Source organism: Danio rerio, chromosome 2, assembly GCF_049306965.1.
Source record: "Danio rerio strain Tuebingen ecotype United States chromosome 2, GRCz12tu, whole genome shotgun sequence".
In the NCBI taxonomy this organism is placed as follows: domain Eukaryota; kingdom Metazoa; phylum Chordata; class Actinopteri; order Cypriniformes; family Danionidae; genus Danio; species Danio rerio.
The window spans coordinates 6,831,377-6,856,896 of record NC_133177.1 but is presented as its reverse complement, the minus strand read 5'-3'; the positions used below and the strand labels follow the sequence as shown (position 1 = coordinate 6,856,896).

General features: G+C 35.8%; 1 protein-coding gene across 2 annotated transcripts; it reads left to right on the top strand.

Moving 5' to 3' along the window:
• Positions 1–4,505: 4,505 nt before the first annotated feature.
• Positions 4,506–24,364, top strand: rgs1 (regulator of G protein signaling 1). 2 transcript variants are annotated; one of them, XM_021468455.3, is made up of 5 exons: positions 4,506–4,727; positions 16,964–17,153; positions 17,431–17,491; positions 19,128–19,294; positions 23,455–24,364. In XM_021468455.3, the coding sequence occupies exons 2-5, from the start codon at positions 17,031–17,033 to the stop codon at positions 23,629–23,631; spliced, it is 528 nt and encodes a 175-aa protein (XP_021324130.2). In that variant the 5' UTR covers positions 4,506–4,727; positions 16,964–17,030; the 3' UTR covers positions 23,632–24,364. The 2 variants fall into 2 exon arrangements, with proteins under 2 accessions (XP_021324130.2, XP_073789205.1); XM_073933104.1 differs by lacking the exon at positions 4,506–4,727 and having other exon boundaries at positions 16,965–17,153; positions 17,412–17,491.
• Positions 24,365–25,520: the final 1,156 nt, after the last annotated feature.

Here is a 25,520-nt window from a genome sequence, read left to right as displayed (position 1 = left end):
TTTCATCATTTTGCAAACCTTTGTGTATATATATATATATATATATATATATATATATATATATATATATATATATATATATATATATATATATATATATATATATATATATATACTGGAAGTGACTTATGAAGACTCTAGATGTCATTTAAATGTGAAACTGTTAGAAAACAAAAGCATGTACATTGACAAGTCAATCTAATAGGGCATATGCAGAAGTATGTGGAAGGACTTTCAATTGTTTAGTAATCTAGTTCAAGCACTTCTGTTGAACTGTATGTTGTTACCAACCGTTCTGAAAAACGTAGATTTCTGGAAATCGTGATTTATGTAGCCAGAGCTATGTATGGCTGCATTTCGTCTTTAAAATGAACACCACTGGGCGATATGATTCCGTTTCTTCTTGCGCTCACCAGCTGACCACTTACTCCAGTATGGAAGAACTGGGATTTGAGTCCAGAGAAAAACGGTTCCAGAAAGCGGGTAAAACAAAAACAGAAGCCAAAAATTAAATAAACAAGTAAATAACAGGGTGAGAATGTGGTAAAATTTGAAGACGTGGTAAAAATCAGACGATGGCTTTTCTTTTTCTGAATTGCCTTTTAAAATTGTCAGTTGAGTTTAGAGAAGTGGGTGGGCGCTAGTCAATTTGTGCTTTTGAAAACACTATTGGTTGGGAAAGGTAGAGGGTGGGTCAGTCAATCAGACAGTCAGTTATTCAGTCAAACAGTCTGTCGACAGTGGCCTCTGGTGGATTTACACGCGAACAGCAGGCGTAAATAGCAGAAATTTGAGCTCTCAAAAAGCATACACAGCAGCCTCTGGTGGATTTGTGAAAACAAAAACTGCAAAAAAAAATAGCTCCTGGGACATATTTGCCAGTCGATGATTACATTTCTTTATCTTCAAAATATTTTCTTCAGTGTTCAACAGAAAAACTCATGAAGTTTTGGAACCACTTGAAAATGTGTAAACAATGAATAATTTTTCATTTTGGGTGAACTCTGCCTTTAAGATTTTAATGTCAGAAGCATGAGTCTAGCATGATTACCATGTTACTAGCATATTGTTAGCAAAATTAGCATTTTAGTAACATGATGTTAACATGATTCTGGCACAATTAGCATGTTCTTAGCACAATTAGTATGTTGATAGCAGGGCTGTAGCATGATTATCATGTTAGCATGTTGCCAGCACTGCTGTTTCTAAGCATAGGTGAACTAGGTGGTCACTTCATTTACAGATCGCTGCCAGCAGAAAAGTACAACTTTGTTGATATATTTTATGCTGTAGAATGGAACCCAATTAAATTTATAAAGTCATGGAAAGTATGTGCTAAAATGCTAACTCTTTCTCAAGTTTCCTTTATTAACTTCTCATTGTTTCTGAGGACTACTTTGACCACTGAATAATATCTGATTGGAGCTTGCAGTGGTATTGTGTGCAGTCGGATTTCAGACTGTAGGAGGTCCACAGGTGTCCTGCTTTAGGCTGAGTCTCGCTGCGCTGTGCAAACATCGCTAACAGGTACTCAGTGTTTGCAATTTGTCGAGATTTCATCTCATTTCTCGTGATTTATTCTTTTTTTTTTTACCCCATACAAATTATTGTGAGCAAGATGGCCACATCTACCTCCTGAGGTGAATCATTAGAGCTCATGTCAGGCTTCCAGCTGTCTTCAGCAAGACCCACGTCTGATCCACTGTCATCCTATCAAACCAGACTGCTAGCGTCTCATAGCAGGCATCAATTATGCATGCGCAGACAGGCTACTGGAATGCATAATGTCTAACTTTGGGTGCCACCAAGCAGAACGCAGTCAGGGATGGAATTAAAAATATTGATATACATGTAAACATTTTACTCAGCTTTCTGTTTTGCAGCATGAACCTGCAGAATTATTTCCCAAACCATTCACTGTGAATAAGTGCATCAAGGTCTTAAGCAAAATGAGAATGCAACTTACCTGATTTTGCATTAAAAGTTCAATGTTTTAAAAGGGTGGCAATACATTTGAATGAGTTACAATCTCATGAAAATATATAATGACAAATAATTTGATTTTATTTTCTAAACACGTGAATGAGAACATACAAATCTTTATGAATGTATACAAAAAATGTCCATTCAATTGTATAAAAAGATTTTGATGAAAAGACACAGTATGTAATTTTCCAACCTAAGCTCATTGTAAATATGTGCTCAGGACTACATTTTTGAGAACCAACAAATATATACCCTGGATTTCATTTTTTGTTTTTGAAAATCAACTAAAGGGCGCTGTTAACATTTTTGACCCTCTAGGTCATGTTTTCTCATCTGTACATTTCATTGAATGTTAACATCTTTCTTATGATTATTTAAAAAATGCAATGAAAAAAAAAAAATAAATATATATATATATATATATATATATATATATATATATATATATATATATATATATATATATATATATATATATATAGCTAGCCACCTTTAAATTATATATTTATTTTATATTTCCTAAATAATGTTTAACAGAGCAAGGAAATGTTCACAATATGTCTGATAATATTTTCTTCTTCTGGAAAAAGTCCTATTTGTTTAATTCAGCTAGAATAAAAGCAGTTTTTAATTAAAAAAAAAAAACATTTTAAGGTCAAAATTATACCATAATTTAATAATATTTCGATAGTAGACAGAACAATCCATCGTTATACAATAACTTGCCTTATTAACCTAACCTGCCTAGTTAACTAACCCAGTTAAGCTTTTAAATGTCGCTTTAAACTGTATAGAAGTGTCTTGAAAAATATCTAGTCAAATATTATTTACTGTCATCATGCCAAAGATAAAATAAATCAGTTATTAGAAATGAGTTATTAAAACTGTTATGTTTAGAAATGTGTTGAATAAATCTTCTCTCCTTTAAACAGAAATTGGGGAAAAAATAAACAGGGGCGCTAATAATTCTGACTTCAACTTTATATCTAAGCAAGTCATGAAAGTCCACACCTAAACGCAACCTTGATGTCACAATCTGACAAATTTGTCACAAGTCTGTGTCGAACACCTCACATACAGTTTCTACTCGTGCACTTTAATTATCTGGAGATGCATATTTCCTAGAAACCCCCATTAGAAGTTCAAGGATGCAGTCTATAAATCTTGAAGAAGCCTTAAGTGTTATCAATCCACAGTTAATCAGACTAACGCCATCAAACCATAATGATCGTAATTAGCCCTAAAATCGAGCATCTTGGTAGAACGATTATTTTAATAGCTATTAAAGTGAAATCTGAGGTTTCATGAATCATAAATGGATGTTGACTAATGAACTGTTTCACGAGCTGTGTGAGATCGGGCACAAATGTGGCGACAGTACAAACACAGAAAACTGATTGTACTGTAGCTCTGAAAACCTTTTTATTTCTGTTTTACCATATTAAAAACCTGCAGTCAAGAATGCACAAACTCTTGTTGTGGGAAAGCGTAATACAGACAAATGGGGTGATGAGATGTGTTGTTGTGTTTAACACCCACAGCGCTACTTTGAGATACACCAGATGTTTCTGCAAAAAGCATTTGACCTTGACGAGAAAGAGAAGCTACACTTAAAGGGACAGTTCTCCAAAAAGTCAAAACCTAAGCCATTTGACATTTTTTACTTCCCTGTAACGTGAAAGTCAGTCGATTATTTTTGTCTAGGTAGTACAACATCTTTAAAGTGATAGTTCACCCAAAAATGAAATTCTGTCATTATTTATTTAGCCTTCACCTGTCACAAATCTACACAAAACTAACCTGTAACCATTGACTTCTAGTATTTGTTTTCCCTTTCAAAGTCAATGGTTACAGGTTTCTAACATTTTTCCAAATATCTTTTTAGTGTTAGTGTAAGTTTGCAATGATTTAAGGGTCAGTAAATGGTGAGTAGGCAATGCAGTGGTGCAGTAGGTAGTGCTGTCGCCTCACAGCAAGAAGGTCGCTGGTTCGACCCTCGGCTCAGTTGGCGTTTCTGTGTGGAGTTTGCATGTTCTCCCTGCATTCGCGTGGGTTTCCTCCAGGTGCTCCGGTTTCCCCCACAGTCCAAATATATGCAGTTAGCCCAAATTAGTTAGCCTAGAGACAACAGGAGGTAAGATCCAATATGCAGGTTTATTCAGCGTCAGGCAAGCAGTGGTCATACAGGTACAAACGGTTATGTGTAGGCAAATCCAGAATCATAGTCATATAAACAGGCAATAGGTCGAAAGGCAGGCGGCTAAACAGGAGAACACGGATAAAAAAAGGTCTAAAAACAGGAAAACAAGACAGGGAAACCGCTTCGTAATGCTATGGTACAGCTAACAAGACTCGGCAAACTGGATGGGTGAATGAGTGGCTTATGTATGGTGTGCTATCAGTCTCTGACAAGGTTCAGGTCGTGAGTGTAATCAAGCTATATGAATGAGCATGGGTGTCTGGGCGAAGTGCATGTATGAATATGTAGTCCTTGGAAAGGCGGAAGTGCAGTCCATAGTGTTCGTGTGAGAACCAGCGATCTCTTGAGAGCGATCGCTGGTTATGTGACAATGAGTGTGTGTGTGATTGTGTGTGTGGATGTTGCCCAGAAATGGGTTGTGGCTGGAAGGGCATCCACTGCGTAAAAATGTGCTGAATAAGTTGTTGGTTCATTCCGCTGTTGCAACCCCAGATTAATAAAGGTACTAAGCTGACAAGAAAATGATTGTGTAAAGTAAATGGTGAGTACATTTTTAAATTTTGCATGAACTATCACTTTAAAAGGGGTCAATGTTGTGTGGTTTAGTGATGGGGATTACTTCATATGATTATAACGTATTTTGAAGCACTCAAAAAGCTGGTTATTCCTAATCTAATCTAATTTTGGCTCCCATCGGACAGCTTGATTTTAAAATGACATTCAAATGATATCAAGCATGACATCAAAATTGTGGCACAATGCAAATCGAATGTCACAACCTTGACGTCTGTTTGACATCCACACATTGATGGCTGTTTGATCAACAAAATAATAGCGCGAAACTATTTATATTATAAGAAAAGTTGTATTCATCTGAAAGCTTCAAGCAGCGATGATGCAGTGGGTAGCACTGTCGCCTCACAGCAAGAAAGTTGCTGGTTCGAGCCTCTGCTGGCTCAGTTGGCATTTCTGTGTAGCATTAGTATGTTCTCTCCATGTTTGCATGGGTTTCCTCCGGGTGCTCAGGTTTCCCCCACAGTCCAAATATATGTGCTGTGGGTGAATTGGGTAAGCTAAATTGGCCGTAGTGTATGTGTGTAAATGAGGGTGTATGGGTGTTTCCCAGTGATGGGTTGCAGCTGGAAGGGCATCCGCTGGGTAAAATGTATGCTAGATAAGTTGTCGGTTCATTCCGCTGTGGCGGCCCCAGATTAATAAAGGGACTAAGCTGAAAAGAAAATGAATGAATGAATTTGCGACAAAAAATTACTACAAGACTGTCCTATAATCCGTTTTTGATGTGTTATTCCACATCAATATAGACAAATTACCAGTTTGTAAACATTCAGGATGTAAGTGCAGCAAGGTTGCAGAAAAAAACAGGAGTGCTAGCATGTACAGCGAGGTACAGAGTTTGTTGTTGTATTAGAGATAAGTTATATTAATTACATATTATATACATATATATTATTTACATAATGCTTTAAGCGTAATATAACAGCTTGTCACCAAGTGATTAGCAGTTATTCAGCAAAATTAATGTTAAAGTGAGCCGCGTTCGTCTAACAGGTCCATTTGCGATAGCACCCTCCCAATGGATATTGGATAAGACTAAATGGCCAAGCATCCCGCCTGAAATATTCAAATAACTCCAAGTGATTTTACAAGAGAGAAGTTAAAGGCCTACACGTCTTTGGATGCCAACAATTTTGTTCTGTGTGGTCATGAGCAAGAAATAATGTTTCATGATTACCAGATTAAAAACTTTGTAGCGCTAAAAACCGAGGTTTTGTCTAGCCAAAGATAAGGAAAGAAGACGTACAACTGTACAAGGCCTGGGTAATCATCAACAAGCAAAACTACTGCTTTCTGACAGCGAACTACACCTGTACGGCAGGGTATGTGAACCTACATTTTTACATTTTATTCTAAGCATTCAGTGTTCGTATATGTGACTGTTTCTTAGCTGAAATCATTGCTGCAATCAACAATGAGTAGCGTGTTTGATTCAGCATAGTGTGAACTTACCTGACATAAAATGAGAACTGCAGAGTCGAGCATTTTTAATTAGGTCATCACTCCATTCAGCTCTTAAGATGGCTGTTAGACGTCTGCGGTTGGCATTAAAAGCAGTGTGGTGTACGGTAAAATTTATGTTTTCTATTTTTCGAATTTGGCATCCTACCACACAACATGACATGTTTGTTATTGCAACCGGTCTTTTTTTGCAACCGGTATTCGCGGTTGAACCCGTGTGGCATAGGTTGGTAATTCCCCTATTAGATGTCAATTTGAGGTAATTTTGACATCAAGGTAATCAATTGACATCATGTGCAATTTTGGACATTTATTTAACATGTTTATTATGTCATTTTCACATCAAGGTGTCACTGGGCTATTTGTAGCTTTATCCAATCCACTAATTTAGTAAAGGTTTTTAAGTTTCACAACAATGTGTCAAGTAGTTTCAACACAGGCTCATTCTGAAAACAAAGCCTAATATACATTTCTGGAGATTGTGAATCTCAATTCTCAAACGGTGTTTCTAAAAATACTATTGGTTGGGTTTAGGGAAGGAGGAGGTTGGGTCAGTTGATCGGTCAGTCAGTCAGTCGACAGTGGCCTCTGGTGGATTTATGCGAGAACAGCAGGCGAGTATGACACACGTGAGAGAAATTTGAGATCTGAAAAAGCATACACAGCGGCCTCTGGTGGATTCGTGAAAACAAAATCTGCAACAAAACGTAGCTCCTAAATGCATTTGGCGCTCTCCAGAAATGTTTATATAGCGGTACGTTTTCAGAATGAGCCTGGGTTGGCTAGTTTGGACCCAATTGACTTCCACTGAACAGAAATTGCTAAAACATTCTTAAAAACATCTTCCTTTATGCAGTAATAAAATAAATGCTTGATCAAAAATGTAAAAACAGGATTATATCTAACTCAAACAAAACTGTATGTATAAATACAGTAGTATAGATGGTAAAACCTCTTTTCCTTCATATAAAATCATAGGACTTTTAAAAAGACGCATGTCCCCAACACTCCCCACCCCTAAACCTAGCACCATTTGAGGATGAGCAATTTGGACTAAAATGAGATCAAACAAATTCAGACTGGTTTGTGGCTGGAAACATGTCAGAGTAGTTGACGGTTCATTCTGCTTTGTCAAACCCTAAATCAGGGACCGAAGGAAAATTAACAAATTCATACGGGCTAGCCACTAAATCAAAATATTAATTCATTCTCCTGCGACTTAATCCCTTATTTATCAGGGGTCACCATGGACCGCCAACTATTCCAGCATATGTTTTACGCAGTGGATACCCTTTCACCCGCAACCCAGTACTGGGAAACACCCAATCTCTCTCAAATTCATACACACTCATACACTTGGGCCATTTTTGTTTATCCAATTCACTTTTACTGCATGTCTTCCCTGCTAAAAAATCCAGCTTAAACCAGCTTAGGCTGGTTGACTGGTTTTAGCTGGTTGACCAGGCTGGTTTTAGAGGGGTTTTGGCCATTTCCAGGCTGGTTTCCAGCCTGGTCTTAGCTGCTCAGGTTGGATAATGACCAGCTAAATCCAGCTAAAACCAGCTTGACCAGCCTGGTTTAAGCTGGACATAGCTGGTTTTGGCTGGGCTCCCAGTCTGGCTAGGCTGGTCAAGCTGGTTTTAGCTGGTCGTCTCCAGCCTGACCAGCTAAGACCAGGCTGGAAATGGCTGGAAACCAGCCTGGATATGGCCAAAACCCCTCTAAAATCAGCCTGGCTGACCAGCTTAAACCAGCCAACTAGCCTAGGCTGGTTTAAGCTGTTTTTTTCAGTAGGGTTTGGACTGTATGGGAAATCGGATCACCCGGAACATGCAAACTCCACACAGGAAATCCAACCAGTCTAGCCAGGACTCGATGCAACCTTCTTGCTGTAAGACAACAGTGGTAACAACTGAGCCACCATACTCTCATAATCAAAACATTATGAAATGCATTTTCCATTACAATAAAATAAGAGATGACTAAAAGGGAATCAGCGATATTAAATTTGAAACCTGATTTGTTTCGTGACACAAAACCAAAGGTATTTACTCCTCTAAACGACATGTAAACCAGTCATTCAGCTAAGCTACACAAATAACGAAACGTGAAAGAATTATGGTTTTATTTATTTATTTATTGCTGTCTTCAGAAAGCAGACTAATAAACACTTCACACAGCCCATCATCTCTCCATGCCATCATTACACAACCATGCAGCAGAATATCGTCACTTAATGATATCTTTAGCTGACACTATAAGAGAAAATCATCTCATAAGAGTTTGAGCTAATGTTTGTGTGGCAGCAGAACCAGAATGATGGCATGGCAGTTGTGTGAAGATTTGGCAGCGATAACACAAATTCAACCCTGATGATGCTTGTGAGTGTGGCGGGAGGGGTTTCGGGTGAAGTTTTTAGCGTGCAGTAGGCCAGCAGCAGGAAGAAGAGAGGTGAGAGGAAGCTGATTTAGGAACCACAGCTCCCCCTGCTGGAGGACTGAGGATCAGCAGCTTCACATGTAAGATGAATAGTAAAGTAATACAAGATGGTCACACTTTATATTAAAGTTCCATTAGTTAATGTACAAACCCGATTCCAAAAAAGTTAGGACAATGTACACATTGTGAATAAGAAAGGAATGCAATAATTTACAAATCTCTTGAACTTATATTTTATTTACAATAAAAAATGGATAACATGTTGAACTGTTGAAAGTGAGAATTTTTTAAATTTCAGGCCAAATGTTGGCTCGTTTTGGATTTCAAGACAGCTACACATTCTAAAAAGGTTGAGACAGGTAGCAATAACAGGCTAGAAAAGTCAAATGTACATATTAGGAACAGCTGCAGGACCTATTTTCCACTTAGGTCAATTGGCAACATGATTGTGTATAATAAGAGCCTCTCAGAGTGGCAGTGTCACTTAAATTTACACTGCGCTGTTCAAGTGACTCAATTCCGATTTTTCTTTCTCCCATGTGGCACAGATCAGATATGGCCCATGTACGTGTAAGCAGGAACAAATCACATGGATTCCAATTTACTCAAATCAGATTAAGGCCTTGTTTATATGTGGAAATTTATCCTATATGAATCAGATCTGTGTTCTCCTGTCTGCAGTGTAAGCAGGTAGATCGGTTTTTTACCTGTCAATGTGAGTCGTGCGTCATTAAAAACCATAGTGAATGGCGTCAAGTCTGACACTTTCATTTCAGAACAGACTTCAGCAGAGTCGCAAACCTTTAATCTCATACACGAGGACTTAAATAGCTGTTATATTGTCATATAGCACAGGCATTTAGGCATGTTAACGAGAGCGAGAGAGCGCAATGTCCACCACGTAACCAATATAAACTAATGTAAAACTATTGCATACATCACATGCATAAATCACGCCATGGACATTACTTTAAGATGCCTAAAGGTTTAAAAAAGCCTATATAACAAAAGAAGATGGACAAATGAGAACCTTTCTGTCATAAACTGTAGTAAAACAGCTTATCAAAAGCTGCGAACAGGTTACATACCGGAATAGAGAAAAGAGCACTCTTTAATTATCAGCTGTTAGTCAGCGCCCACTCTTTTTTTTTCTGGCCATTACGCCTTTGCTGTGTGCTGTGTAAATGCAGACGATCGCATACGAGTCACTTTTAAAAGATGATGTAAGCAGGTCATCAAAAAAATCGAATACAGTCACAAAATCGGAATTGACCATCAAGATCTGCAGTGTAAATGCAGTCTTAGAGGTCAAGATGGGGACAGGATCATCAATTTCCCCAATGGTGCTCCAAAAAATATTGGAGCAATATCAGAAAGTTTTTCAGTTTTACAAGATCAGTTTTTCAGCGAAAAATTGCAAAGAAACTCCTCATCACCATCTACAGTGCATAATATCTTCCAAAGATTCATAGAATAGGGAAAAATCTCTGTGCATAAGGGTCAAGGCCAGAAAACCATACTGGATGCCTGTGATCTTCGGGCCTTAAAACGCCACTGCATCACAAACAGGAATGCTACTATAATGAAACTCACAATAAGGGCTCAGGATTACTTCCAGAAAACATTGTCGGTGAACACAATCCACTGTGCCATTCGCCGTTGCCGACTAAAAGTCTACAGGTCAAAAAAGAAGCCATATGTAAATATGTAAACATGATCCAGAAGCACAAATCGCAGAAGCGCCGAATGATGACATTTCATGCTGTTCAGCTTTATAATCTTAAAATGTGAGCAAAATCACCTGTTTGGTCTTCACTTTAGACATTACGCTAGAGAATCATTCAAATACTAGCTCTAAAAGGACATTGGTGAAGTAGCAACGGTTTCTGCTGTTCTGATGTCAGCTGCAGATATAAATAAATGGCGGAAGAAAGTAGTTCCTCATACAAAAGGATTTTTAGACTCTTTGTGTTTGATTTTCTTTTTATATACATGATTATGACGTTGAACTGTTGTATAAACGCAATATCACACTCGTAGTAGTGCAGTGTGGCAGTGTATATATATTAATATATAGAAATGTATATGAATGTAAATAATATATGTAATATTAAAAATCATGGCCGCCATATTAAAGTGTCATTCCAAATCAAAGTGTTCGAAACTGGCCACTTCGAAGGCCCCTTTGGAATTAGGTCTTTTGAAAGATACAACTGATGAACACTTCAGGCCATGATCCTGAGTGCAGGGAAGTCACACACTGCTTTCATTTTGGATGAACTTCTCCCTATGCTCTAATCCCTTTAGTGCACAGGTGTCAAACTCAGTTCCAAAAGGGCCGCAGCTCTGCACAGTTTAGTTCCAATCCTAATTAAACACACCTGATCAAACTAATCGAGTCCTTCAGGCTTGTTTGAAACCTACAGGTAAGTGTGTTGGAGCAGGGTTGGAACTAAACTGTGCAGGGCTTCGGCCCTCTAGGAATTGAGTTTGACACCCCTGCTTTAGAGGGACACTCCAAAAGGATTACAGCATTGATGAGTCTTTCTGAATAAAACCCAGCATAACACTGGGTTCACATTCCATTCAGAAGGACTCCTGCCTATGCACTTATTCCTTCGAAGGTTTTAAGACATAGTGTAGAGTTAAGTCCTTCCGAATGGAACTCAGTATGTGACACCAAATAAACAAGTACCTGAAGTTCTACCATTCGAAATCCTTCATTCAAAGTAGACAAATTTGAGAACTTCAGTTCGAAACGACACGTAATTATGGTGGCCGTGATTGTTTTCACGCTGAAGTGCTATTAAAATGGCAATATACCTAATTTGGAATGCATCATAAATGTTAATAAACTATTATTACAACTTTACACCTAGCAGGTTTATACAGTTGAAACCTGAAGTTTACATACACTAAAAAAGGAACATAACCATTTTTTTTAAATGTCTGATGGTAAATGATACTAAATGTTTACTACTTTAGGTCCTTTAGGATTACCTAAATGATTTACATTTGATAAATGTTAGAGTAATGAGAGATTTTTTTTTAATATAATTTTTTTATATTTTCTAGACATTCAAAAGTTTGCACACATTTCCTTGGTATTTTTTAGCTTTGCTTTTAAACTGTAGAACTTTGATCAAATGTTTGGGGTATCCTTCCACAAGCTTCCCACAATAGTTTGAAGGATTTTTGGCCCATGGTGTAACTGAGTCAGATTTGCTTGCACAAGCTTTTTCAACTCTGCCCACAAATTTTTATAGGATTTAGATCAGGGCTTTGTGATGGCCACTCCAAAACCTTTAATATATTGTCCTTAAAGCACGTTTTAACTAATTTGACAGTATGCTTAGGGTCATGGTCTGTTTGGAAGACGCATTTGTGGACAAGTTTTAATTTTCTGGCTGATGTCTTGAGAAGTTAGTTCAGTATTTCTACATAATGTTCTTTCTTCATGATACTGTCTATGCTGTGAAGTGGACCAGTCCCTCCTGCAGCAAAACAGCCCCACAACATGATGCTGCCACCCCCATACTTCACAGTTGGGATGGTGTTCCTAAGCTTCTAAGCTTTCCCTCTTTGTCCTCCAAATGTAACACTGGTCATTACGGCCAAACAATTCAATCTGAGTTCCATCAGACCGCAGGACATGTCTCCAATAATTAGTCTTTTTCCCAGTGTAATTTAGCAAATTGTAATCTGGCTTTTTTTGTTGATTTTGGCTTGTTGATTTTCCCATGTTGTCACACAAGTAAGCAGTGTGTTTTAGGGTTTTCCTTAAATACTATTCTACAGTTGTGCCTCCAATTAACTCAAATGTTGTCAATTAGCCAATCAGAAACTTCCAAAACCTTGACACCATCATCTGAGCTTTTTCAGAGGCAGAATAATCTTATTGTACGTTAACTTGACTCTCAAGAAAAGTGATAACAATTTCTCAAATATATCTCTCTCATTATTCTGTGATGAAGCATAACAGAAACAAATTTGACAATCCTAATTTACCTAAAAGAGAAAAAGTTTAGTCACATTAACACCTGACTTATTTTAAATGGTTACATGCCTTTTTATACAGTGTATGTAAACTTCTGGTTTCACTGTATGTGGTTGTTGTTGTTGTTGTTGTTGTTTTCAGGATTCTCCCAAAGAGAATTCTAAATATAGTTTCTTGTTTTCGAGCTTGACAAAGGGAATACCTGATCTTACTGACCCTACTGAACACACACACACACTCACAAAGGAAACACAGAGGCATCAGACATGCAGGTTTACACAGGTGCTACAAACAAATGACTTAGACAAATGAGTCAGTCCTCAACAAGGTGGTTTTTAGTAGTATCTTCACTACACAACCTAAGCACATTGATATAAACATTGCAGACAATTCCATGCATTGGGAAAATTTTAAATGCTTAATTATTATAGTTGGTAAAAATTTCTGAATCTATGCGCATCTCCTCTTTTAATTATATGAGCAACTGATGAATAAAAATGTGGATGAATATGTAGTTACAGTATACAGGCTGAATACACAGCAGGAAAAAAGGGTAAATCTGATGTGTTCTTGTGAATGAATATCTCTGATTTCAGGAGTCAACGCAGGTGAGCATGTCCTCACCCTTGCCAGCTTTTTTGGAAAGCAAATTCTCCTGGCCGTGTGTGAGTCATTATGCATGCAAATCCGCCAGAGGATTTTCCATCGCTTCTAGAGATTTACATGCCCAGTGACAGACTGAGAGCATATTAAAGGAGAGCTCAGAGAGGAACGAGCACAAATCGTTCTTTTTGCGATGATATTCACGTTACGGTGCTTCATTTACAGGCCGAAAAGGAAAAGGAGTTCAAGAAAAATGCTAAAACTTCATCTAACATTCAAATCTAGCATTTTCAGTCCAACAATAAACTGTGGTAGGATGTTTAAATACCACCTTTCCACTTGACACCTGAGACGGTCTTTCCTCATTTCTAAAAAAAGGATTCTGGACTAACTCCTGATCCCACATTATTCCAAATCACAGCTCACTAGTAAACTACACTGTTCTTGGAAAGTTCATAACAACATTTCGATCAGACATTTTACAGAAGTGCGTAAACAAGTGCATTAATTGTAACTCTGTTACCTTAAGATTCTATTATTCATTCATTCATTCATTTTCCTTCAGCTTAGTCCCTTATTTATCAGGGGTCGCCACAGCAGAATGAACCGCCAACTTTTCCAGTATATGTTTTACATAGCGCATGCAACCCAGTGCTGTAAAACACCTATACAATTATTATTATTATTATTATTACTTTATTATTATTATTATTATTATTACTATTATTATTATAACTTCATTATCATTATTATTATTATTACTATTACTATTATTATTACTTTTATTATCATTATTATTACTATTATTATTATTATTATTATTATTATTATTATCATTAATATTATTATTATAACTTCATTATCATTATTATTATTATTATTATTATTATTATTAATGTATTATTATTATTATTATTATTATTATTATTACTATTATTATTATTATTATAAATATTAATATTAATAAAATGTTTAAAACATTAATAACTAATATTAATAATTATTATTATTCATTTTCTTTTTGACTTAGAACCTTTATTAATCTGGGGTCTCCACAGTGGAATGAACCGCCTCATCCTCTTTTAAACCAAACTCATCCAGCATATGTTTTACGCAGCAGATGCCGTTCCAGCTGCAACCCATCTCTGGGAAACATCCATACAAACTCATTCACACTCGTACACTACGGACAATTTAGCCTACACAATTTCACCTTTACCGCATGTCTTTGGACTGTGGGGGAAACCGGAGCACCCGGAGGACACACACACAAATGCGGGGAATACATGCAAACTCCACAAAGAAATGCCAACAGACCCAGACGAGGCTCGTACAAAAAAGCTCATTTTAAATAAGTTGTTTGAAAAAACAGCTAACGTAATATTTTGAGTGTGGAATGTTGATCAACAAAAGTGTGGTGATATTAATATTAATAACCTATTATATTAATAACCTATATATTTACTCTTATTTATGTGAACTTAAAAAGCACCTCCCATGAAACCAGTTACGAATCATAGTATAGCATGAGTTCAGAGTTCAGCTTTAGCATCATTTGCTTATGGAACCTCTAATTCTGTTGTTTTCTATGAAATGCACAGCCTTTCAGAAATATAATCAAGCATCTAAACACAATACTGTATGTTATATGATAGATGAGATATTGCGCCTTGAGTTTTGTAGCTTTGATTACTTGAAATGATGGAATACACCAGGAATACACCATTCCGGCACAATGGAAAGGATTAGATCATAAATAGTAGGCAAATACTTCAATTTAGGTCTACGTGAACCGCACTCCATTTGGTTATGGCAGGATTTCCATTCAACGATTTCAATATTGTGGATATATGTGGTGATGAGCTATGGAGACCCACCTGGAGCATCACACAGGCAGGTGTTGCTGTGGGACTGGTTGAGAAGTGGGCAAGTTCAAACTAGCATGCCCTGTAGAAGCACTTGTGGGGAATTTGAGAAACACACAATGGTACAACCTTACATTACAATTAGACACACCAGAACAAGCCAGCTTAAGACTCACCAGAAACTTCTAGATAAGTGTGCAGGTTGTTGGTCCTCCACGAGTAGAAATGGACATTTCTGCATATTAGACATACAGTAAAATTTTGCTGATATTTGATGAATAAATTAATAGTAATGTATAATTTTCTATGAATAAATTCACTGCTAAATTACTGCTACTACAATTAATACTACTACTACTACTACTAATAATAATAATAATAATAATAATAATAACTATTATTGTGATCATCAGTATAAATATTAATAAATTAATATTAATAATTATAATTATAATAACAATACTAATAGTAATAATAATTATTATTTTTGCTATTATTATTGATATTATAATAATAAGAATAATAATTATTATTATTGTTGTTATTAATAATATTGAAAAAAATATTTTAAACATTAATAATTAATAATAATAATAGTAATAATAATAAAAATTAACAATAATAATTAATTAATTTATCTTAATTAAATTAAAATGTATTATATTAAAATACATATTGCCTCTGAATAATTTTTGAAATACTGTTTAATATTTATATTAAATGTAATATTTATTTTAGAATGTTTTCAAAAAATTAACAAATATCATAACTAGAAACTATATATTTTTAATAATTATTTAAATATAATATAATATTATATAACATTATTATAATAATTATTATTATTAGTAGTAGTGGTAGTAGTACTATTATTGGTATTGTTATTATTAAATGTATTATTCTTATTAAATTAGTCAAAAAAATATATTTAAAAAAAAAATATATATATATATAAAGCAGAAAATATAGTAAACGTTTAATAAAAATTTACTCGATTCCTTTAAAAAGGCAGATTTATTCATGAACCTGCTTTTTGAATGATTTAAGTGAGTCAGTAATCTAGTGAGCTAGATTAATATTCTTTATTCCTGAATGAATCAACTATTTTGAATAAATCGATTGAATGAATAACTTTATCCTGCATTTCCTTATGTAAAAATATTGGTTTATTGGTTCAAATCATGCTAGAAATGTATTTCATGATTTTTTATTTTTTTTTTACTACTTTTCAGTTCTGATGCTTAATCAGTGCTCAGATTATTCATTAATGCATCACACTATGGAGGACTTACAGTATGACAAACTTACTGTCTTGCAGTGAAAATTTACCCAAAGAAATATATAGCAATAAATATATAGTAAACACTTACTAAAAATGACTCATGCAGATTCATTCATAAGCCTGCCTTTTTGAATTAATCGAGTGAGTCAGTAATCTAGTGAGCTCCTCATAAAGTCATATAATGTTCTTAAAATTACAGGGTTCTATAAATCATGCTAGAAATGTGTTTCATTATTATATTTTTTGTACTATTTTTACAGTTTTTGGTTCTGATGCTTGGAAAATACTATTGAATCAGTGCTTAGATTAATCAGTAATGCATTGCATTATAGAGGACTTACAGTATACAAACTATAATTGTCTTGTAATGAAAATTCACTCAGAAAATGCAAATAAATTTTCCCTCAAGTCATCCTAAGCAGGTATAATATGAAAAATGTTGAAGCTGCACTTTGACGGGATGCATCAAAACATGCTGTTTTCCTACAAGCGTCACTATCTGTCTTGAATTCAACCGCAAAGTAAAGCGAAGTGACTTTTCCCTTGTCCATCAGCTCTGCGGTGAAGATGTTTTCTAGATGACCTGCGAGCCTGAAGAGATGACCCTGCCCAGAGCTTTGCATGCTGATTTCCATGTGTTCCATTCATGCCAGTAAACGTGTTCGGACCCTCCAGAGCCATAAAGAGCCACCGAGTGAAGCAGAGACTCATGCCGAAGACACTGCTGACAGAGATGGCCATAAAGTGAGTCCTGCATTCATAACTGCTTCATCACACGCTTATTTATTTTTTATTAATTTTATTAATATGATCATTTACTGGTCAGGAGGTTCTAAGGTTTTAAGATAGGAATATTATTGGCACAGTATAGCATATTCGCTGTAAAAAAAACAAACATTGATCTTAAATTTTAAGTTGACTCAACTTTAAATTTTTTGTTAGCAGTGCATATTTGAAATCAGCTTGACCTGTAAAGGATCTCCATGTAATTTTCAAGGGTAGATTTTGTTGCTTTTCTCAGGAGCCTGTGGACGATGTGGACTCCTGGGGTGAGTCCATCGAGAAGCTGCTGTCCTGTAAAGGTGAGAGAAGAAAATCCCTTCTCAATGCTGTGATCCATTAAGCAGAAATAATTTTAAAATATTAAATATTTTTTGTTTATTCATAAGCATAACTGTGTTGTGAATCAACACAAAAAAATAAATTGATTACGGTGATCATTTAAAAAATATTTTATAAAAATTTGTAGATAATTTTCTTATTTAATTTGTATTATATTATTGTTCAAATATAATTATTATAACAATTATTATGATAATTATTATTAATCATTTATTGTATAAATATCTGAAAAATATATTTTAGCAATGAAAAGTGATCAGATTTGAGTCTAACAATTATTCTAAAATAAGCAAATAAATAATATTATTATTATTATACATTTAAATAGTAAATTAATAATTATATAACAAATAGATATTATTTGGTATATTCTAATTATATTATATAGATGTAACAATTATAATATAATAAATAAATTATATATATATATATATATATTTTTTTACTATTAACATATAATAAAATTAAAACACTGAAATTTTTAATAATAATAGTGTTAGATATAATTAACATTATATGTATGTAAGTAATATAATAGTATAAATTAAATAAATAATAATATTATATATATATATAATGATATATCATTTACATTATAATTTATATAACATTTATACGTTTTTGGGATTATTAATAGTTATTATTAGTATTAGTAGCTATTATTATACAAAGTTATTATGATATAAAGTGATGAAATTTGTATTATTCACAAAAACAGCTCATGATACATCTGCTTTAGCACATATTTATTTGAAATATTGAATACATTTTTATGCAGGTAATAGGAAATATACAGCATTTAGATAATAATTTGTAGATTAGTAAATAATATTGTCTGCACCGAAAGCATAAGAACATACTTGTGGATTATTTCTCAGTCGATTTGTTGGTTGGCAGAATGCAAATACTGAGAAAATAAGCATAAGGCTTGCCTGCTGACTGTAAACACTTTAGTCAGAGTATTTGCCTAAAGTCAATGAGCCAATGTTATGGCTATACATCTTAGTCTAAATCTACACTGTGAAACCCAAAAGGTTAAGGTACTGTAACTCAAAACATTTGAGGAAACCAATTGCAACAAACCATTTAAGCTCAAAAACTAATCCCGAAGAGTATGAACTTAATCCATTTGAGTAAACGAAGCAATTTGATCAAAGTAATACTCAATAAATGAAGAGAACTAAACCAACTGAGTACTTTAAAACCTAATAAGTTAAGACAACGCAAACCGATTGCTACAACCATTTAAGTTAAAAAAAAACAATCTATATGAGTACTGTGAACTTACTTCATTTAAGTTGAAGTAATGAGGTATTTAATTGACTCACTACCTTCAACATTGAGTTCAAAACTCTTTTCAAATGAGTAGGATTAACTAAACTCATTTCATTTGATAGAGCTTACTGTTGAGTTTTACAGTGTATTATAAAGGCACATCAGATATTTGTATCAACTCTTTATGGAAGAATTAATTTTACCCACTTTAATTAAACTCAAATATAAATATCCATCAATGAAGATAGAATGAATATTAATATTAAAGTAGAATGAATATTAACTGTGGTGATAAGCTGCAATAATGGTGTCTTGTTGCAGCGGGACAGGCGGCTTTCCAGGACTTCCTGAAGTCGGAATACAGTGAGGAAAATATTCTGTTCTGGCTGGCATGTGAGGAATATAAAAAGGTGACGAATGAGCCGGAGATGATCAGCATGGCCAATCAGATCTACACTGAGTTTGTGCAGACGGAAGCACCCAGACAGGTGAATAACACTCTCTGAATGAACCAACTGTGAGGAAATCAATCAGATCCCACTGCTAAATGTTCATTTGGAGTACTGAGAGCTGTATACGGCAGTGCTGATATACAGACATGTCGCAGACCTACCAGTGTTATATTGCATTTATACAACTGTTTGATGGCACATGCGTGCAAGCAAATAATGGGTCTCTCCAACTATTCAACTAACTGTTTGATTTAGTGGCTAATTTGTATGAATTTGTACGATCTAATTGGTACAATTTAGTACGATTTGCTTACCGTATTTTCTTATAAGGCATTCTTTTAATATGTATATTTTTATCATTATTAGAATCAAGATTACTTAAAAAAAAAACGAAAACTAGGACTAAAGCAAGTATTAAACTCTGCAGCACTTTTAAAAACAAAAGTTTAAATTTTATTATTTCATTATTAGTTATAATGTTTTTATAACAATCAATACATTGGTTTAAACACTTAAATTTATAATTATGAAAAACAAAAAACAGGCATAACAGAATTCATTCTAGAAAATAAAGATTCCAGAATATTCTCAAATATATGATCCTGGGATTTATCACAGGATTGTTCGATTTTGGTCAATAAATCTTTTTTGTTAATTGGAATTTTTTATTAAATTTTTTTTAGACAAAATCACATTAAATACTAAAACTTAATACTGAAACGAACAAAAGTCACCAATAAACTAGCTAAAAATTAAATAATAATTAGTGAAAATAATTATTATTTAAATGATTATTAAACACTTATTAAATAAACATAAATAATAAATTTAAATAATAGCTGTAGATTCACATTTACAGTCAAACACATAAATAAAGCGTATGATTATATACAAACACATCTTTTCTATATAAACATAAAGCATGTCTTCTAACTTTTCTTCAGCTGCAAAAAAAAAAAACTAGGCATGTTTAATTATGAAGACATTTGTCTGAATTTTCAACGCTATCTCAAGGCAATTCGTAACTTATTTTTATTTAGTGGCTATTTCGTATGAATTTGTATGATCTCATTCGTTTCACCATATGAAGCAAAAGAAAAGGACCAACCCGGGTTCATTGTGGAAACGTAGCCCCGCGGACGTTTCTGCGGACCGCGATTTACGTCCCGGGAGGTACGTATTCGAGCGGTTTTTGTTTTCGCGGATCCGCGAGAGGCCGCTGTGCGCGACTCGGCCACCCTCCTCTTCCTCCTCCTCCTCCTCCTTCCCTAAACCCGAGTGACGGTTCGCAAAAGCCGTCCAGAAAAAAAAAAAAAAGTAAAAGCCCTCGTCTTCGATTTCGACCGCGTTTTCGGATCCCACCGCATTCTCGCCCTTATTTTTCGGATTCCGTTTTTCGTCTTACCTGATTTCCGGAACCGCTGTTCCCCGGACTCGATCCTGGTCGTCGTCCCCGCGGCCGGCTCCTCCTCCTCCTCCGGGGCCTCCGCTCTGCCGACGCAACGCTGTGAGCTAAGCGGACAAACTGGTTGCATCAGGAAAGCCCTCCACTCGGAGGCGAGCCGTCGGCCGGCGAGCGCGAAGAGGAGGGGCGGAGGGCACCACACCGCCCCGCAGCGTTCGCTCGAAAAAAACTAAACGTGGCCTTACGTACCTCCGGCCACGTAAATCGCGGTCTCCAGAAACGTCCGCGGGGCTATGTTTCCAGAATGAGCTTGGGTTGAAAAGGACAAGTGTTTGGATACAACTTTTTTTACCACACTTCCTTATTAATGTTAATTTACTCGTTTGCTAAAAATAAAAAATAAATTAAGAAATAGTTTCGAAACAAATCTTTGCGCTTAACAAACTAAATTAAATTTGTAAGCTAATAGATGTCTTCAGTGGAGAGCGTACAACACAGTTTCCTTACTCCACGAAAGTAAAGGCGTAAAGAGTAAAAGTAAAGAGGTCTAATGGAGGAGACTCAGGGCCTACTCACACTATGCTATCCGAGCCGTGCCCAGGCCCGTTTCCTGGATCGTTTGAGAAGTGTGAGTGTTCTGAGTCGGGCTCAGACACGGTTAAGTTGGCCGGCCCTGGCCCGGTTGGAAGAGGTGTGCCAGAGCGCGGTTCACTTGGGCTTTGGAGCGCAATAGTGTGAAATGTGCCAGAGCCCGAAACTGTTAGCGAGATGTGACTTTTAAGGGGCTGTTTTCATATGGATTAATTAATCATTCTTACTGTTTAATAAACGCAAACTGCCGTAGATTATTAAAGACGCAAACCCCTCACTGCATGACAGCTGCGCACCTTCAGCAAACCTCCTAATTCCTATCCGAGGGCTTTATGATTGCTTAGTGGCGGATCTGTTCGGCGAAATCTGACCAAGAAATCTCCACTGTGCTGAGCGAAAGCGCTTACTGATCAGAGCATCATCAATGACGTAAGCGTGCCCAGGGCCAAATGTAATGCGAGTTAGGGCCGTCGGGGGAAACGGGAGAGGGGACAAGCATGCTTTGGCCCAGTTCAAGGCAACTGTACATAGTGTAAGCCCTCATTCTTTATCCTCGTGGTGTAGATGGTTTAACTGTTTTCTCGCTGGTAAAGCGTTCAGTTTTTCCACTTACAGAGTCCACCATGTAAACAGCAAATGCATCATGGCGCGACACAACTGACTCTTAAAGGGAATGGGAGATGAGACTCTGAATGATTATTGCATGTTATGCTCAAAACACACCCATAACTCATTAAGAGAATAAGCTCAACCCTGTTAGACCATGATAAAAGCTTATAAAACAGCAAAAATTCTGCCGTGTACACACACTTTTACTCTTTCAAATTTGGACATTAACAAGCATTACCCCTATAAATATCAACAAAAGTTTTCTGTTTACACAATATTTTAAAAAAGGATTAGCAATTACGTATCTGTAAAAGATTATGTGTATGCAGAGTTAGCCGTATCTTTAAGATGCGTGAGATGGTGCTGCTTAACATTACAACCAAAAGCAGAGACGCTTCTCACACATATGGCATATTCTACGTACAAATCATTTTCATTGATGCGTAAACATAGCCTAAGTCACACATCTTATAGCATTAAGCATTAGTTTGAATGTTCGTTATGAAAATGAAGGGTAGAATTCCCATGTTAAAGTAGGAAAGAGTAATAAATCCATACGAAAGTGTCCCTTAAATGTGATTGTGCGGCTTGAGTTTTGCGCTTGGGTTCACTTTGCACTCACACTACAAGCAACATGAAACACTCAAACTAGTATCAAGAGTTCACACTTAGCTGATGATTGATTATGAAGCTTGTTTGGCATGCTGTCCCGGGAGAGAGCCCTGAGCTCATAAGTTTCTCGAGCTCGGGGCTCCCTCCCTCCGAGAGGGGAGTTTGAGCTGAGGTAGATCTCGAGACCTCAGATAGAGATTGCTCTTAAGAGATAACTATTTACTAGGAGCATGTCTATGGTGCTGATTTAGATTAGTCAATTAACTTCAGTTGCATGTTTTTTGATGGTGGGAGGAAACAGGAGAATCCGCAGGAAACCCATGTGAGCATGGGGAGAACGTGTAAACTCAGCACAGAAATGTAGGCTGGCTTAGTAAGGAATAGAACCAGTGACGGTCTTGCTGTGAGGCAACAGTGATAACCACTAGGCCACTGTGCCACCCATCGAGGATAGGAGGAGAAGTAGGGTGGAAGGGGGGATTCTTCAAAATGAATATAGCTGTTATATGGAACTCAGGGTATTTATATCGTCTGATTGGTGAAGCATAGATTGAATAATGCGGGACCGGCTGCAAGCAATCATAACCACGTGATCCTTTCGAAATTAGTTTAGAAATAAACTTCACTAAGTGAACCGGGATATGGGGTCAAATGCACTCGGACACGGTTTGGATAGCCTAGTACACCCTGAGACAAAAACAATTAGACAATACAATTAGACATACACAAAACAAATTATGTGTCATGTTTAACCACTACACAGACATACACCAGATTCCAAAATAAATGTCTGTGGTAAGGCTGCTCTCAGTGCCAAAATCATCATTCTATGTGTTGTCCTCATAAATAAACCACATATTTGAAGTCTAAACAGTCGCATTCAGATAAATACATACATATTAGTCAGTTCTTTTTTATTAAAATGTTTATTTTTATAAGGGAAATCACTAAATCAGTAATGTATTCCACTTATTTTCAGGTTAACATCGATTCTGGGACTCGCACAAATATAACAAACAGCATCTCGGAGCCAACACGAAGCTCATTTGACACAGCACAGAAGATGATCTTCAGTCTAATGACCAGAGACTGCTATCCCAGGTTTCTGAAGTCCGACATCTACCAGTCCATCCTGCAAAAGCATGGAAAGAGATGACTTCATAACTAGTGGCGTATCCAGAGTACCAGTTGCCATAAACATGTTTTTTTTTAATCTTGTTTTATATTTGGTAAGCATAATAAGTTTAGCTTTGGACTTTTAATATTGTTATTTGTGAAGGAAAACACTCATTTCAGTGTCACTCTATAGGATGCAGTCTGATTTTCATGTTCAGTTGCCCATTGATTGATTTTTCCTCTTCACAGAAAATCAAACCAATTAATCACGTCTCATTTTAAACCATAACAGAAAATTGTATAATCACCATCATATCATCAAAAGAATGTTATAAATTATCCCGTGTGGGATTAAAGGATCTGTTATGGGCCTGCAATTGCCTGGTAATCAGCATACTGTTGAGAAATCCAGAAAAAGAGGATCTGAGCGCTCCTTTTTACACATGTACAGCCAATTCTCCTACAGTTAGCTTCTGTAGTAGTGCAACGTTTTTATTAGTTTATTAATCAGGCATTTAAAAAACATACCATTACTATTATTGTTGTTTGTTATAATTATTATGATGTAAAATATTTTATTATCACTACTACTACTTTTTTTTTTTAGGGTTTCTAATAATTGATGTCAGATCGTAAAGAGGGAAATTTGTACTATGAATTTAAGAGACTGTTTAAAAAATGACCACTATTATCTAGGCAGGAACATCCTGGATTTCTTAAATAAAAAAGGAGAAAAATCTGTATATAAAATTGTAATAAATGAACATAAAATATGAAGAATTGTGTGAGTGCTTTATATAGAACTTTCAGCATGCAAAATAGATTTAATAAACAGTATATGTTGGAATATACACAGACAGAAAATAACCATCTGCCAACATGTACAATATTACAGTGCATTTGGAAAGTATTCGTAGCGTTTCACTTTTTCCACATTTCTTTATGTTACAGCCTTGCATTAAATTAATTTATTTTCTCAAACATTCTACACACAATACCCCATAATGACAATGTTAAAAAAGAGTTTTTGAAATTGTTGCAAAATTTATTAAAAATGGAAAGCATGAAAAAACACATGTACAGAAGTATTCACAGCCTTTGCTCAATACTTTGTTGATGCACCTTTGTCAGCAGTTACAGTCTCAAGTCTTTTTGAATAAGATAACACAAGCTTGGCACACCTGTCTTTGGGAATTTTTTCCCATTCCTCTTTGCAGGTCCTCTTAAGCTCTATCAGGTTGGATGGGAAGCGACGGTGTACAGCCATTTTCAGATCTCTCCACAGATGTTCAATAGGATTTATGTCTGGGCACTGGCTGGGCCACTTAAGGACATTCACTGAGATGTTGTGAAGCCACTCCATTGATATTCTGGTGGTGTGCTTTAGGTCATTGTCCTGCTGGAAGTAGAACCGTTGCCCCAGTCTGAGGTCAAGAGCACTCTGAAGCAGGTTTTTATTCAGGATGTCTCTGTACATTGCTGCATTCATCTTTCCATCTATCCTGACTAGTCTTCCAGTTCCTGTATTTATTTCCTCCACATGCAAATACAGTGTATAACATCTCATTGCCATATCGTCAAAATGATCATCACTTTTACTTTTCACATGTGGACGAGTGGATGATTAAAGAAAGAAACCTTCATAAACTGATTTTTAGTGGGACCGCGCCATATTGTAGAGCATTTACAATTTTCCATATGTAGTAAAAGAAATAGTTCACCAATAAATCACAATTTATTTACCAATTACTTTCACTCAAGTTACAGTTGAACACAAAAGAAAGTAGGCTATTTGAAAATTGCTGGAAACAGCTAACCATTGATTTACATAGTAGAAAACACAAATACTGTAGTATATGTGTTTTCTACTATGGAAGTCAATGGTTACAGGTTTCCAACATTTTACAGGTTATCCATCACAATAAATAA

Coding starts and splice junctions, on each gene's coding strand:
- rgs1 (XM_021468455.3), top strand. CDS start 17,031: ATGCTGATTTCCATGTGTTCCATTCATGCCAGTAAACGTGTTCGGACC. Junction 17,492..19,127: donor GAAGCTGCTGTCCTGTAAAG/GTGAGAGAAGAA, acceptor GTCTTGTTGCAG/CGGGACAGGCGGCTTTCCAG. Junction 19,295..23,454: donor AGACGGAAGCACCCAGACAG/GTGAATAACACT, acceptor ACTTATTTTCAG/GTTAACATCGATTCTGGGAC.